Source organism: Conger conger, chromosome 7 (assembly GCF_963514075.1).
Source record: "Conger conger chromosome 7, fConCon1.1, whole genome shotgun sequence".
In the NCBI taxonomy this organism is placed as follows: Eukaryota; Metazoa; Chordata; class Actinopteri; order Anguilliformes; family Congridae; genus Conger; species Conger conger.
Window position 1 is genome coordinate 10,707,014 of NC_083766.1, and position 17,460 is coordinate 10,724,473.

Consider the following 17,460-nt stretch of genomic DNA (forward strand, 5'->3'; position numbering starts at 1 on the left):
CACCAACCCTGGTCCTGGAGATGTACTGACCAGGCCGGTGACATGGGCTCAGGTGGTAAAAGCAGTCATCTGCCAGTTGGAGAGTTGCCGGTTCGATCCCGCCCTGGGTGTGTCGATGTGTCCCAGAGCAAGATGCCTAACCCCCAGAATGCTCCTGACCAGCTGGTTGGTGCCTTCCATGGCAGCAAATTGGTGTGTGAGTGTGTGGATGGGTGAATGAGAAGCATCAACTGTACAGCACTTTGGATAAAGGCGCTATATAAATGCTAACCATTTACCACACCATCCTGTAGGTTTTCATTTCAACTCGAATTTGGCACACCTGACACCCGCTAATTAGCAGCTTAATGCAGATCTCTAGCTCTTGAATGAGGTGTGCTTTGTTTGGTTTCAAGTTAAAACCTACAGGATGGTAGATCTCTAAGAGCAGGGTCGGTTACCACTGGTGTAGAGGGTAGAAGGAGAACTAAACAAGGGGTGGGGGTGGGGTGGGTGGTTCACGACTGGTTATGAACTTGACAGAATAGTTTTATTCTCAATGTGAAAATGTGATAACAGCCTCTCTAGTGAGCAATTGAGCAATTTAGGTCTTATGCCTTAAAGTATTTACACAGCCATTACCAGACAATTGAAAAAATACCCAAGAAAATATCAAGAGCTAAAAAAGAAATCCTATTAAAATAGCATTTAATGATGTTTATTGCAAGGTAGGTAAGTAGACATTATCCAGTGAAACAGATAAAACTAGAACATAGAATCTAAAAGTGACCTAAAAGTCTACCTAACTGTAATGAAGATGATTAGTGACTCATGCAATTAATATTATTGATTTAATAATTGTATTATTCAAATTTATATGCAATGGTAAAACTTTTAAAATACAGTATAGTAAATTACAAAAATGCAAGTAACAGATCCTACTGATGACGTCATGCAATAATGTAGCTTAGTTGCCACATTACATTACATATCCGCTAAACAAATAATGACAACACATTTTATTTTATCTGCTTTGTTATATAATGCCTCCAATGTGTATGAGATCATCTTTAAAAAAAGATAAAGCTTACTAACCGCAGATAACTCATTCAGGCCTCTAGAGGCTTCCATTTCTCAGACGAATATCCACCAGGCTTCTTGTTGTAGCACCGATTTCTCTCTGTCATTTCCCTTATCGTATTATCTCCACCAACAACTTTGCAGACATCATTCTACATGTACATTACTGAAATGCCGAGCTGGACACTCACAGAGAAAAGAATGGTTCGAAAAGTAAACTTCCATATACTGTAGTTCAAGGGTTCATAATCGGTTAAAATGGTTCTTTCTATACTCGAGGCACTGCTGTTGTTTAGTTCTACTGCATACTTTGGCCCTGTACAGTCAGTGGCTATCCCAGGCACCACCGGGATGTCACTGAATATGATGTGGTCTTTCCTACTTTGAATGCCTCTCATTCTATTACCCTGATATCGGCCTAATGCACTGCATTCTGAAATGATTCTCAGATATGAGTGAGGAATCATACTCCTCGATGCCAGTGCATCAATGTGAGGTACTTTTGTAATTTGGTTAAAATAAATTACTGTCATTTTACTAACCGAAACAACTCAAAGTGAGAGAAGAAGTAGCTCCATGAAGAGACACACACACACACACACACACACACGCAATAAGAAGCACTCAAAATGATTCTCCAAATGATTCACTCTCCCCGTTCAGTGACACACAAGCTGTCCTTCACTATTATTAAAATGTCTTGTTTTTTATATAAAGGGCAGCTTTATAGAGCAGAGCCCTTGTGTACTGTCTGCCTTTTTCCTTTAGTGATATCACTGCTGGGCTAGACTGGCTGACCCTTTCACAGAAACTGACCGTGACTAAAAGCACCTTTCAGACAAAAAAGATACAAAGCCATACAGCTGCAGTATATGCGAACCGATTGCCAGGGCATGAAGAATTGGTGCGAGAACATGGTGGGAGCCACAGATTCTTCAGGGGAATTGCTTGTGTTAGACAGCTTTTTAGCCTTTCTAGGAAAATAAAGAAATTGTCTAATCATCCTAAAAATGTAGGAATTTAAATAAGCCGTTCAGTATTGTACAGTATCATACTACTGTAATATATAACATGATATAACAGTATATTCAAATGATCTTGCAATTTCCAGTGGTTCAATTCTAAATATTTACATTGCTATTTATTTTTTTTATTTAATTTTCGAATTTTTTCCCTTTTTCTCCCAATTTGGTAGCCAATTGTACCCCATCTGATTCAATTAGAGCTAGTATTAGATACAACGCCCACACCCCGTCCCTTGGCGGCCCGAAGGAGAGCAACACGCCTTCTACAAGCCGTCTCGTCTCATGCTCGTCTTCCGTGATTCCAAGGCGTCCGTGGTGCTTTTTGTTGTGCGGCGATCTACTAACCCTGCCAAGTCCCTCCCTCTGGAGCAAGGGGCCAATTATGCTGCTCCACGTGAGCCGCCCAAAGTTGGCTTTTTGGCAGGACCGGGAATCGAACCCCGGTCCCCAGTGTGCAACTGCAGTGAACTGCAAATTCGCATTGCTATTTTTAACTTGGCACATCAATGTATCACAATACTAATCATATACAGTATATGACATGTATATCCATTGTTGATTTGTTTGTATATGTGGAATTCAATTACTCACTTATATTTGACAATGTACCGCATAGGTGTTTAACGATTTACTGCATATGTGATATCTTATTAACCATCATAATTATTGCTAATGGAGAAGAGGAAAACCGATGTAGTTTCCTTCTTTACGGTTATGAGTTAAAGCTAAAAGTACTTGCATGTTAAAGTGCTGTCACTGAAAAATAAGAGGATAAATAAAGGCTAGTGGACAGAAATATCTAGAGAGAAAGAGCAGTGTTGTTCTCACTCAGTAAAGTGAAGGCTAGAGAAGTAAATAGATTTAGAAACAACGGAAATAGGCAGGGTATATCAGTCGATGTCGGGTATAGAGTCCATTCTGAGAGACATTATGGAGACATTAGCACTTACAGTAATTGTCAATGACAGAGTGACAGCAGACAGAGATGAACAATTATTCAGTCTCACAACAGGAAATGTAGCAAGTACGAATGAGTGAAAGAACAACATAGGATAGCTTAAGCGTGAGAGAGATTATTACTGTTGATTTAAAACATAATTAAACATTTTATTTTGCAATACTATTGCATTAGTACTGCTACTATTTCCTGGTCATATTTGTACGAAGATACTTTTTATAACTAAATTTTCAAAAAAATAAAAAAAACCTTGGCTTGAGACAGAGAAATGTGCTGGCCAGTCAATGATGAAACCTGTTTCAAAAATAAAACTTGATGAAACGTGACTTCTCTAAATGTGGATTAAAATAGAGCATCTTCTGAACCTAAAATGTGAATACCGGGAAGACACACTTCTGTACTCAAAATAAAAAGTGGCCCACAATTCCTTGTCCTAACAGGCATAAATATATGACTTATCCTCGACAGAGAGGAAATGAGAAACAATGAAGGGTCAACAGACAGCAATGATCAGCGATTAGCAGTTATCATCAACTTTCTCTGTTTCTCAGCAATTCTACCCTCATAGTAGGATTAGAAGGTTGTTCAGAGGGGAAGTGGAGATTTGGGGGCAATACTACGTGCTGAAGAAACAGCCTTTTGCTACAGCAAAGAAACTTCCCTTTTCTGGTGAAACAGGCAATGCAAAAAAAGAAACAAAACAATCGTTCTAGTTATTCGGAAGATACAAAATTCCAATCCACTGTATCATTGAATCTCTTTTTCTGAATCTGTTTTCTTCTAAATTTGTCTGTAACTAATGCAAACACACTTGAATTAGTTTCTATGACCAATAGGATGATTGTGTACTTAGATAGTCAAATAGTTGATGGCAATTATCATTGTAGAAACACTGAGGAGAACACTTTCTTCCAAAAACATGACTCATATATCGTAGGGTCTCTTTAAAGGCAACATGAGCCCAGAGGTTTTGTGTGTGTCTGCATTTCCCAGAGTAGTGCAGGTTCTCTCTCAGCTATGTGGTGTCAAAGAGGAAGAATGAAGAAGAACTGAGACTGAAACATATAAGCCATAACCATAGTGCACTTCATCAACAAAACAGAAAACTTTGTACTATACTATGTGTCCAAACCCCAACCCCCCCACAAACAAGAGGTTTCAAAATATAGATATTTACATCCCCGCAACACAAAGCTGTGGAATTTCAGTTCATTGTAGCATTGTTATTTTAATTAATACATTTAGTATTTGCTCATTTCCAAGCCAATTTACACTGAATAAGAAGAACCGTCCACACAACCGGCACTATGCACACTGCACAAATACATTAATCGGGCATGAAATACAATTTTCATTAGTTTATAGTATATCTGTTAACTGCTAACTAAAGTATTAGTTACGGGAATATGTATACATAAGGAAAACGATAGGATAAACATATACTAGTTAGGTGTTTCTAATTCCGTTTCATTCATTATAAATTTCCATTAACTACTGTAGTTGTTTACACAAAATTACATAACATAAGATTACATAATGTGATGGTGAAAATAGGCCATCCTTTTCCTACCCCGAAGTGTACCTACTGCTTAGTTGCCTAAAAGCTAAATGAAATCTTGCACCGTATCGAGTCTGGTCATGAAAACCCCCAGTGTTTCTGCCTCCACTACATATCCTGGCAAGCTATTCCACACAGTGACCTCTCGCAAAAAAAATACTTCATAATATCTGTACGGAATTTCTCCTTTGCCAGTTTCCATTTGTGCCCTCTCGTTCTGCTATCTGCTCTCACTCTGAAGAATCGCCTATAGTTCACTTTGTTAATCCCTTGAATCAATTTAAAGCCTCAGTCAAGTTCCCCCTAAGTCTCTTTTTCCTAAGATTAAAGAGATTAAGCATCTTAAGTCTATCCTCATAACTCTTATCTTTTATACCTGGAATCAATCTGGTTGCTCTTCTCTGAACCTTTTCCAGCGCCTCTATATCTTTCTTATAGTGCAGTCCCAAGAACTGCACACAGTACTCCAAGTGCATTCAAACAAGAGTTGTTATAAGGTGAGAATAACTTCCTTAGACTTATATTCAATACTCTTGGCTATGTATCCTAGCATCCTGTTGGCCTTTTTTACTGCTACTGCACATTGACTAGAACCTGAAAGGCTTTGGTCAACTATTACCTATTTCATCTAGCATACTTTTCAATTTTGTACCACCCATAAAATAATCCTGCCTTATGTTTTTTTCCCACATGAAGGACTTTACATTTTGTTGTATTGCATTTCATTTACCAGGTTTCCGCCAACTTCTGGATTCTGTTTAAATCCTCCTGGATTACTTTAGTAGATTCCAGACTGTTAGCTAAACCTCCTAGTTTTGTATCATCTGCAAATTTAACTGAAGTATTTCAATTCCTCTGTCAAGACCATTTATGTAGAAGATTAGTGGTCCCAGCACCGGTCCCTGTGGAACTCAACTTCCCACAATACCCTGCTCAGATAAAGTCCCTCCTGCTACTCTCTGTGTTCTATCCCGTAACCAGTTCCGAACCCACTCTGGAATGGCTCCTGTAATTCCTACCCTCCTCATTTTGATAATGAGTTTGTCATGTGGTACCTTAAGGCTGTATCACTGCTAATAGATAGTCAGCTCTCATGCACTTCTCTGTTTATCAACTTGAGCACTCTCGTCTCCTTTTTTGGCTCCGTGCATTCAGGTTCACTTACCCTTTCATCCCAAAAATGATTTTACAAAACACACTCAATGCTTGAAACGTGCATTTCCCAATCCACTGCCATCTACAAAGGTGTCCCACCAGGTTATTCTCAAGACACCGCCCTCTTCCCATCACGTCATTTATTGGTATTTCAGTTTGTATTTACTTATTCCATCTATTATTTGATTCTTCCCTTTTGCTTTGGAGGTTTGACATGAGACTGAGACAGGGTGGTATGGCTGCTGGCTGCTATGAAGTTTCTTTCATTAAAAGAAATTACCAGCACATTTAAAAAAAATGAAATTACTTATGTAAAACCCTGTGGTGGATTTAAAGGTATATATTATTAATCTGTTTTTCCAATTTGAAAGGTTTTCAACCTAATTCAACCAAGTATGGTTGAGTATTGGCAAATTATTTTTTCCAACCTTATAATCACTGTGAAAGGCACTCACATTAATGGAATGGAGCAACTGAAGTTCTTATCATTGCTGTGCATTCATTTGATCTAATAAAAAACATCACCTTAAATGTGACCTAGTTAAGTGGCACTTTAATTTAGCAGAGTTGAGGGGGCCCTAATTGACAAATATTGATGTCAGAAAGTGCTCTTAAATTGAAGTACCATAATTTCTGCTTTGACCTCAAACCTTTTGTTTCTAGTCAGTCTGTTGTGGCATAAATTCAGATCTCTCCAGAGACTGGCTCAGTTTGACATTTGCTATCCACATAGGATTAAAAAAACAACATATGTTGCAGTCATATTTTAAGTACTGCCGTGATCATTTTAAGTGAGAGCTGGGTATTAGTGCTGCCGTGCTTGGATCCACTGGGAATGTGATGCTAATGTTGTCTTCCAGAGAAATGGTTTGCCAACAATGTGCCCAGCAATCTGGCTGGTTGATGAATTATTGATCTGAATTTCAGTTTCTTGGATAGAAAGCGGACAGCAAATAGAGAAACAAGAAAGATTAATTGTATTGATGTCATCAATTGTCTCACAATTTTTGGTTGGAAGTATCATGCTCCATTAATTTATTTATTGAGGAATATTTAACTTCCTCAAGGGTAATTGGTCCGCTATCAATTAGGTAGTAATCCTAAAGTTGTCATTTTTCTGTACCATTCTCTTTATTTGTGTCATGTTAGAGAATGGAAATAAGTTACAGTACCATTTAATAACATTTTCATTAATTTCATGAATTTCATCAAAAAACTGTAACAATTCACATATAATCTCCCAAATGTGTTTGTTCAGGTGACCTTTGGGTGTTTCTTCTATTATTAGCATTATTCCTGTAACCTAATCAGTTTGGCAGCATGTGTATATGATCTCTAAAGTTTTTATATTATGACAACAACAATCTACAACTGCAATCTAATCTGCCCAAAGAGTAGATACTAAGGTAGGTACAATGCTAGAGCCAAAACATCACAGATGAATCCAAGAGAAGGATTAGTACTTACTACTAAAGAAGCAGCCAGATCTGTAATCTGTACAAAGTATCTAAATCTGAATTAGAATTGAATGTGAGTTTCCAGGAGCATGTACAGTAAGGCTGTCTCAGTGTTGAGACTTGGGGTTTGTGGTGGGGCTCCCATCTTAGGACTTGGTAATGGTGTAGAAAGACTCAGCCCTGACTCTGAAATGAGACACTGCATTCTGTGACTCTGAAGCACAACAGAGTAATTTTACATTTACAAAATTGTGATGTACACCGAAGAGGCCTTAAATGCCTTAAAATATTTTATTTTTTATACATTTTTTGTAAATATTTCAATTTTGAGGAAATTGTGCATGTCAGGATTCTGGGGTCATTTCACAAAGCAGGAACAGCTCTTTCTACTTACGTCCGTATTCCAGATTTGGGGGCATCCAGGTTTCACTCAGTGCAGTTATCCAGCTAACTCAAATAATCCTGCTTCATGGACCAGCCTTCTGACAGCCCCATCTTCCCATACAGTTTGCTAAATTTGTGTTTCACCTGATTGGACATGACTGTGTGGAAGAGTAGCAGAAAATAAGCTGCACAGCAGTTTCACAACACATGTTGTCTCATTTTCTCTCAGCTGGCCTTAGTGAAGTCCTGTTCAGAGGGTGTTAGAAAACTATGGGATAAGAGTGCATAGCCTTGCAAGTCTGGTAGCAAGGGAACAGAAAGAGTCAAGAGAGACTGTGAGTAGTGTGGATGCAGCAGGATTAATAGAAAGCTGGGAGAAAAACTGAAGAGATGGAAGGGATGTAGCAATGCAGGAAGAGAGGGTGGAGAGAGAGAGGCAGAGGAGACCGGGTAGAGTGGGTAGAGGAGGGGGAATTAGGGAGGAAATAGGGAGCAAAGTAAAAGGGAAGGCAATGGGCTCATTCCAATCGCTTATTTTTCCATTTTTTCCTTTATCTTTGTTCATTTTCATACTCCAAGCTCCACCCATCGAGAGGGGCTGGAAAAGGAGGGTAGAAAAAGAAGTGAAGATGGTAAATTGAGAAAATGTGAATTAGGCAAATGGAATGTCCTTGCTCCTTCAAGCAGCAGCTCAAAGCCATGTCAGTTACTGATGCAGCAGATGTATGGCAGATGGGGATAGGTGGATCCACAGGTGCATAATTTATACGAAACACTTATAACAAAATTTACGGGAATGTCCTTAAAGATGGCGGGCCTCAGTCGATTACTGGGTCAAGTGCAAGCGCATTTAGAGACTGATCTGTAGAAAGATTTTGGCAAAGGAGTGGAGTAGAGGGGGTTTGTCTAAGTTTATGAACATTCAATTGGGGTCACATCAGAAAAATGTTTGGGAACCCGTGCACTAGTGGATGATACAGAACTAAAATAAATAGCTTGGTGTGGTTAATAACAGTCACAGCATCGAATTTGGCATGGAAGAGCTGGGGGTTGACTAGGTATGTAGATGATCCCTCTTTTTCAATGTAGTTATTAAATATTTTAATTCATTCATGTTTCACACTTAATACCTGTCTTTGCTTATGGTACGTATAAAGGCACAAGAGCCAGCTCTGAACTCTTTTATTATATTTTATGATTTGTGAATGAAGATTTGTCAAAAAGTAGGCAAACAGTAAATTACAACAACAACAAAAAACCTCCAGTTTTGTGGGAGTTTGGGTGAAAGTCCAACATTTAAAAACCTAATTTCCAGCTTAGTTCTTTACATATTGACTTATTTATTTATTTTGGTGTGTCATACAGAAAACAGAAGGGAGTGGTAGTAATAGATTCACTTCATATTTCAGTAGTCAACGCTGCCAATTTTACAGTCATTAGGAGTGGGCCAAGGGTGTGATGGCATCATAACTGAAGACCAGACCAGAACAAAGCCAAAAGGAGGGAGAACAAGCAGTCGTGACAGAGAGATAGAGGAAAATATGCTGGTTGTTGTCAGAGTGAGAGAAGTATGTGACTACTAGCATCCTGCCGAAGCACAGAGGTCAGGACGCATATGACATCATTTCCTGCCACACAGGAAGCAGCAGGGGAGTAGAAGATTTTCATAAATAGATCAGAAAAGTTAACAGGAAGCAGGTTTCTCTGTAGAAAGTCTACACCAAGCGCTAGCATCTTTCATTGCTTCAACCTCACATCACCCTCCTGACAGCCTCCAGCCCTGCACCCAGCTACTATGCACCACATCCAACATTTACTCAGGAACCAACACATTTTCTGCAGCGCACTCTGAAACCTCTCAGCCATATCCTGATTACGACACACACACAACGCTCCAACGGTTGCGTTTGTGGTCATGTCTCAAATGAAAGGTTGTTGAAAAACAGTGTTCAAGTGTAGGAAGACAGATCATGTGTTGGACTGCGCTTCATGTGAAACTTGCTGGAGAAAAATGGCCGAATGGAAGTACAGGAGCTTCACAGGCCTAAGATACTAGCTTCAGCTCTGATGTAGTTTAGCTGAGGCTACATCACATCCGTTGTGGCTGGACTGCATGCAGCTCGGAGAGATTTACCCCCAGAGACACTCATATTGTGTATAATACTAAAAGGTTTGTAAAATACTACAGAATACTACAAATTCCGTTGGTGCTGAATAGTAAACAATGAACAAAGGAGGTAAATGCTTCCTGTTTTCCGATTGGAGACTGAAATCTAAACCTCCTAGAATAAGGACAGGAACTTATAACCACAAGGCCACTCACGCAGTACACATGCTCTTCTGACATGAGACATACGGCAGCATTTTTCTCTGTAGAGGCAGTTTGGTTTTGATGGCCCCACGTTTGATAAGCCAAGGGGTAGATTTCCTTGCTGAACTGTGCAGATCACTCTTTGTGTCACCGCCCATGAGATTGCTCCCAGCAGGATAGACCACCACTGTCATTTCCATTAGCCAAAGCTTGGGTTTTGTTGAGCAGAGAAATGCCTCTCCTTATAATGACCTGGCACGACCGGAAGAAAGAGGGTTTATATTCTGCAGAAAGAGTTCAGTACTTTCACACAGCATTCTAAAATTTCCCTCGGGATGAATAAAGTATCTATCTATCTATCTATCTATCTATCTATCTATCTATCTATCTATCTAGATGAACAAGCATGAACTGAAGAGGCGGAAGCAGCTCCGCCATTTTATAATAAAAAAAAGTGCTTTAATAATGACGTTCAGTACATGATTGGGACATGGATACGACATAAGCAATGTTCAAACTGTAAAATTCCCAAGAACAGACATATAGGCTTACTATAAATCTGCACTTTGTGACCTGCCACACAATGTACAATGATAACACCCACAACTGTACAATTCCTTCTGGTATTAATTGCATTTGGTATTTCCTGCTGGGAGCGGTTAAAAAAGGACAGGGGGAAGGGCCCATATAAAATTTTGCTTAGGGCTCCCAAAATGTTAGAGGTAGCCTGGCACGTTAACGGGCCCTCTGGACAGGGATGCCAGTTCAAGGTCAGAAATGTATGTATTTTCAGCACAATATACAGTGCCATAGACACAATATATTATGTGCAAAATGATAAAAAGATCTAGTCATCTGACTGAATACATTTTTCACAATATTAAAAGTTTAACATTGTACTGTTAATAAAACGGATTCCCGACACATTGTATGAGTTTGAATAACTCCACATGCAAAGCTTACATACAAAGTTATGCAAAAATGTTAAATTCCATTTTGCTTTGACCTGGTTGTTTTTGCAGGCTGCAGCCAATGTACCTACACAGACAGTTCCGCTTGTCGCTTGTGTTAGCTGTGGCAAGGCAGAGGAAGTAAGCATCTGGTTGGCCCAGTGATGCATACACAGTGGGTTGCCAAAACTCCATCTTTGCAGTTTCCCCAACAATGTGATTTATTTTTGTTACTTTCTTATTATTACATAGGTGGACCCTGATATGAACAGGTGCATTCTTTATAAAGTTCATTCTTTTTTTTTTTATGAATAAAAAACAAATATTACGAAAAATTACGGCTGAATATATCCTGCCTTCACTATGACTTGAATTCATCCCAGCCATCAAGAATTACACTCAGCAGAGATTAGATGTCATGAGAAGAATTGTATTTTTACATTGATTTTGTTCAATTTGATTTAGTTAGTCACATTTTATTCAACAACCCTCATGACTTTTCATTAAATGATTGGTTCAGTCCAAAAACCCCAGAATTCCCCTGCTGGTTGTCAGAAACTTCTGGAAATATTAAAGAAAATGTCTTGTATCATACACAAAACAGTCTGGGGCAATCAAAGTAAATTGTTCTGTCATAATTTTAGGATTTTACTTTGTTCTACTTCTGAAATAACCGTTATTTGTCGTTATTTGTAAAACCTTTCAAACTATGCCAAAAGAATTAGATTAAATATTGATAAATGATATAATTATAGGGACATACTTTTTTTCAAACAGACGTTGCGTGTGTGTGGTTGTGCGTGCGTATGTGGACACTTCCTCTCTAGCTGTACATCTTTATGCAGTTGGTGAAATGCATTAACGCGGATCAAAAACAGCACGGGTTCACTGCACCTGCTCTCGAGGCTGCATGGTAGGCTACGTAAGAAAAGTGCAAATGAACTACCGGCAGGAAACAGCATCGAAACAGACATAGGCTTTGGTCTTTGGTCTATTAATGAAAAACCACGTTCCGACTCGTGATTGACGTCAGTTTGGTTTTGAGATATGGTAACGAGGACAGCATACAGGAACAGAAAAGAGACACTTTATACTCACCCTTTACTCGTACTTTTGCTGGTGATTGGGGGCTTCATCTGAGCTTTGCTTACTGGTAAGACAATGTTTCAAGTTGAATCTCGTATGTTTAGTAACATGCAAATATGAGTTTATGCGAAACTTGAGCGTTCGACACCCTGTTCACCCTGTTCCGTTGCAGTCAGCGTATCTTCCGACAGTGAAATTTTTTTGTTTCAATTGAATTATGCCGGGACATTTATGTTACATATTATGGTACGCATTTAATAGATCATAATGATTTTTGACGATCAGATAAAATTAATACTTCAGCATGTCACAGGCGACTTTCATACAAACTGTGTTAAATATATTATTGCATCATGCATCAATGCACAAGAAATAACCTTTGATAGTGTGTATAAGCCCACACTATCAAACTCATCTCAAATGAACAAATAGAACTGACTCTTTATTCCCATATAAAGCGAATGTTTTTGCAATTATTTGCATAGAATCATTTTGCGATTGGCAGGACAATGCAGTGCTATGGCTTGTGTAGGTCCAAACAAAAATCAAACATGAGAACAGAAATCCCCGCTGTGGTCCCTGAAGTGCAGTGACTGCCCAACCCTCCAGAAGTATGTAGAACAACTAGTGATGGTCCTCAGTTTTGGTTTTTCACAAGCAGCATGGAGTGTGAAAGAGAAAGAGAGAAATTGGGAGAGAGACGGCTAAACTAATTTTGTCATAGTAGGCTCACCTGATTCAGCTCTGTGGTTTGTATGACTACCCTGATTCCGGAAGAAGCTTCACACCGTTCAGAAGCTTCCCTTCTATAGCTTACAAATTCGATATTTCCGGACATACATAAACTCTGTATGCATGTTAGCTATCACATAATAACTTTAATTATGTAAAACTCATGTCATCTCATGTCCTGGCAAAGCTGAGTGCAAGTTAAGTTTTAGATAGTATGCAAGTGCTAAGTGCTAAGAGTCCTTGCTCTGTATTTTCCTTTGTAGGTGCACCAATAAAAACCCAAGCAGTAGACCCAAACCTTTGAAGACTGAAAATCCAGGGAGGATGGACTGGAGAATCTATTGACTTCACAATCACAATTCAAGGAGGAGAAGGAGTAAGGGTTTCTGTTCCCTTCATCATTTCAAAACCTCCAATCTCCAATCAGGCAGGGATCCAGAGTTGGCTACTCTAAGGACAGGCATTTGTATGGACATGCTTAATCTATTTTTTGAAGAAGCAAATTCCCACACATGTAGAGAGTGGTGTATGATCCTCCACTCTGCCCAACACCACATAGCTCCCCTGCAGGCGTAAAATAAAGGAGTGGGGTGGAGAGCACAAATAGAAAGTATTTAACTGAAAAGCAAAGCGGTAATCCGGAGGTAACACTGGACGTGGAGGAGACTGACCGAGCGAGGCTTGAAGCACCATGCAGTCGGATGACTTATTCGTCCGCAAGTTCCGGCGGCAGAGTCCGCGACCGTCCCTCACTTCGATCAGCTTCGACCCCATGCGAGATGGGGGCAGGTGCACTCCGCCCATGGCGGAGTGGCCCCCTAAGCGAGATGAGGACGGGACGGAGATGGGGAACCTGACTCCCAGCCGCTTGGCTTCGAAACTGCGCTCGCCGGGCCGGAACCACGTCATGCAGAGGAGGAACAGCGATATCACATCGGGAGGCCTGGATTCCTCGGGGTGGGCCGGCGTAAATGCCGCCCAGGTAGGGGGCGAGAGGGCAGGTTTTGGGGGTGCGGGAGTGCAGGGGAACTTGGGGATGGGGCTGCGCAGGGAGTATGGAAGTCTGTCCTCGCTGGAGGAGCAGCCGCAAGGCCAGACTCAGAGTATGGAGGAGCAGTGCCTCAGCCCCGCCGCTCTCCGCTTCAAGGACCCCTTCTTGCTGCTGGGCCTGCCGGCCACCGACCCCCAGCCCGACAGCTTCTTCCGCACCCTCTCCGCCCCTGCAGGGGACCCCCTGAAACCAGGCAAACCTCTGAAGCTGGAGCAACACAGCAAGAAGGCCAAGCTGTCCGGTGGACTCTGTCACTGCCAGGGCGGCAGCGTGTTGGTGCGAAGCCTCGCCCACTATGACGTGCAGAGCATACTGTTCGACCTGGCGGAGGTGGCCTCCAACCGGGACAGCATCGGCCGCAAGACGAACATCACCTCCGGGGCTTCTGCTGCCTCCCAGCTGCAGCTCCTAAACCAGGAGGCGCCCCCTTCGCCATCTCAGGGCAGAGGCAGCGGGGGTGGCCGCGAGGACGCCGGGCAGTCCCTGGCGTCGCTGGACGAAGGCGACGGCAACGACTCCGACATGCTGCTCAGCTGCCCCCATTTCCGCAACGAGACCGGGGGTGAGGAGCAGGTGGGGCTCGGGTTGGCGCGGGGGCCGAGTGGGGTGACGCTAGGCCCGCAGAGCCCCAACGATGCCATTTCCGTCCTGGAGGAGCCCCGTGAAAGCCACGTGAAACGGCAGGACAAGAGCAACTACTTCATCGAACACGCCGACCTTGGGGCTCTCTACTACCGCAAATACTTCTACAATAAAGGTGTGTGTATATCTCTATATCTCTTTTTTTTGCATGTGCAGGACTGCCCTTGGATTGCTTAAGTCTATGCACTGTGCCTGTGCGGTGAGGGTCATTTTGTTTAATGTGCCTGTATTTGTCTGGGAATTCTCATCTCACTATGGAGTGTGCTCTGAGGTTATTTCCGGTTACTTCCGGTTATTTCTAGGTCTGTACTCTATTGGAGAATTGTCTCTGTGATGTCTGTCTTACAGTAAATTATATGAGTGTTCCTTCAATGACTGTGAGGTTTAAAGAGGAAATGTTTGTTTCGTCACAATCTCAAGATCACCAGAACTTCTTTGGCATTGATGATCGTTTTGGCCCTTTGGCGATCAGCTTCCGTCGCGAGGAGAAGGAGAACCCCTGCGGTTCCATGTACAACTACAGAATCATCTTTCGAACCACCGAGGTAAACACGCACATGCACACACACTCTATATCTCACTGAGCTGATTCACTCACTCTCTGACACGTATTACAATGCAGGTTTTACCATTAAAAATGATGGTGCAAAACAAACATTCTCTTGACCAACAATCATTTAGAATGGTGAGAATTGTTATTCTATGGCTCTACTCCTGTCTTAAAGGGATATTTAAAATGGTGGGGAAAGGGTCCCTGAAAGGTCCTCTTGGTCTTCTCACATCCAAATCTAGCTGAAAACCCTGAGGGGGTCTATTCTCGAGGATTCCGTGTCTTCGTCAGCCCGCAATGCCAACCCCCGAGGCCTCTCACCCAGGAAGCTTCTGGAGTACATCTTCCCAGAGCTGAACCTGCACTGCCTGCACCTGGCCTCCAACTCCCCCAAGGTCCAGAGCACCCTGCTGAAACTGGACGAGCAAGGGGTGAGTGCGCAAGGCCTTCCTGTGCCACTATGTGCTGCCCTGTCCCAGCTTCAGACTCCACCAATGCTAACTGTACTCAGCATGATGATACCCATGTGCAAATGGTTTGTAAAAAACATACAAGAAATACATATGGAGTACATATGTTATAGAGCTGGCATATATAATTTGTACATGAATTCACTAGTTTTCTTTACATATAAGGCACTTCATAATCCTTTCTGCTGTGTCACTATAAATAAAAGGGCTTATAATCATGTAGAAATACATGATTTCTAAGTTTAATTTAGTAAAACATGCTAATCACAAACAATGGGCCCCAGAATTATTCAAATTAATAAAAATGGAGAAACATATAATAAGCAATATAGATAATGATCTTGTATGTTTTATGTTCAAACATATGGGAAAACGATATACTTTCTTGTTTCAATGTGTCTTATTTAATAATAAAAAAATTTCTGATAACCACAGGTACAAAAAAATATTGCCACCCCTAAAAATTATTGTAAATAAAATTGGCAATGCAATTATAATTTAGTTAATCTCGGTCTAAAATAACTATATTATGTAATTCCATCACTTCCTGTTTCACTAGAGCATAAAAATTAGGTAACATGCATGCAAAATCCCTTTGTATCAGCGTGGAAAAAGCCAGAACTGTAAATTCAGAAGACACAGATGGTAATTGACCATCACAAGTCAGGTAATGGGTACAAAAGAAATCCCTAAACGGTTAAACATACCACTTAATAATATAAATATAAATATAAATATAAATACTTATAAATACAAATAATATAAAGCACACTACTGTACAAATGCGGGAAAATAGAGCTTATATCAATAACTATCATATTTTAGTTTACAGTATGCTTTGTACATATTTGTCAAGGGTGACAATAATGAAAAAATAATAATTCTGCATATGGGTAGAACCAGACATAGCCGTAATGACACTGAGATTGCAACACTGCTCCTCCCTGTAGCTGAACTTCCAGAGAAAGGTGGGGGTGATGTACTGCAGGGCTGGCCAGAGCTCGGAGGAGGACATGTACAACAACGAGAGTGCTGGACCGGCCTTTGAGGAGTTCCTGGACCTGCTCGGGGAACGTGTTCGCCTTCAGGGTTTTGACAAGTACAGAGCCCAGCTGGACATCAAGAGTGAGTGTGCATATTTAGGCAGCCTGTCAAAATGCTGTCTCGCACCCAGTGACTGCTCATTAACCCGTGGAAGTAAGCTGAGTCATATAACGCATCTCTATGTCTGTGCAGCGGACTCCACTGGCACCCATTCCCTCTACACGCGTTACCAGGACTACGAGATCATGTTCCATGTGTCCACCATGCTGCCCTACACTGCCACAAACACACAACAAGTATGAACAACTCATACTGACCACTGCATACGATGTAGTGGAATTTATGTATCTAGTTCTATCTAGTTGTATCTACTGCATGCTGTACCCTTGATTACACTCAACAAGAATTTATTCAGGAATTAGCGGTGTAACAATGTGTAAAATGTAATTTATTCTCCACCTTTTTATATAACCATGGATAGGTGTTTGTTATGTAATTGTCATGTCATTTATGTATGTTGTATTATCAGGAGTAGTATTGTCAAAGTAAATTACACTCTCTTTCCCTCTTCCTTTCCAGTTACTGCGGAAGAGACATATTGGCAACGATATAGTGACAATTGTCTTCCAGGAACCGGGAGCTTTGCCCTTCACTCCTAAAGTTATTCGCTCCCATTTCCAGCATGTCTTCATCATTGTCCAAGTCCACAATCCCTGCACTGACCACACCTATTACAGGTAGTGAGACAGAACCCCACGGAATCCCCTTCTTGTTTCCATGACTTGATGGGAGTTCATTATGATTTATGTTTGCGTTTCATAAATTGTCTTAGAATTGCGACAGATTTGCTAGATTCTTTTTTGCATTAAATATGTTAAATGTTTAATGCATTAAATACTTCTAAAATTAGATTTGATGGAAAATAATATCCCAATCTGGCTCCAATGCAGAGGGGTAACACATCCGTTGTTATGTTTTTTGGTTCTGTTCTGTTTGGTACTGTTCTCACTCCTATTGGTGCTATTCTC

The 17,460-nt window shown here is 40.9% G+C and overlaps 1 protein-coding gene across 3 annotated transcripts in view; it reads left to right on the forward strand.

The window, feature by feature from the left end:
- LOC133132562 (signal-induced proliferation-associated 1-like protein 2) overlaps nt 1–17,460 on the forward strand; it is a 34,861-nt gene that overhangs the window by 3,991 nt on the left and 13,410 nt on the right. For 2 of the 3 annotated variants that reach the window (XM_061248042.1, XM_061248044.1), the window contains exons 1-7: nt 11,720–12,010; nt 12,939–14,483; nt 14,789–14,913; nt 15,161–15,349; nt 16,339–16,513; nt 16,625–16,728; nt 17,012–17,169. In XM_061248042.1, coding sequence (XP_061104026.1) covers nt 13,367–14,483; nt 14,789–14,913; nt 15,161–15,349; nt 16,339–16,513; nt 16,625–16,728; nt 17,012–17,169 — 1,868 coding nt within the window. In that variant the 5' untranslated portion in view covers nt 11,720–12,010; nt 12,939–13,366. Of the gene's footprint in view, nt 1–11,719; nt 12,011–12,938; nt 14,484–14,788; nt 14,914–15,160; nt 15,350–16,338; nt 16,514–16,624; nt 16,729–17,011; nt 17,170–17,460 lie in introns of those variants that run through there. The other variant, XM_061248043.1, reaches the window with a different exon arrangement.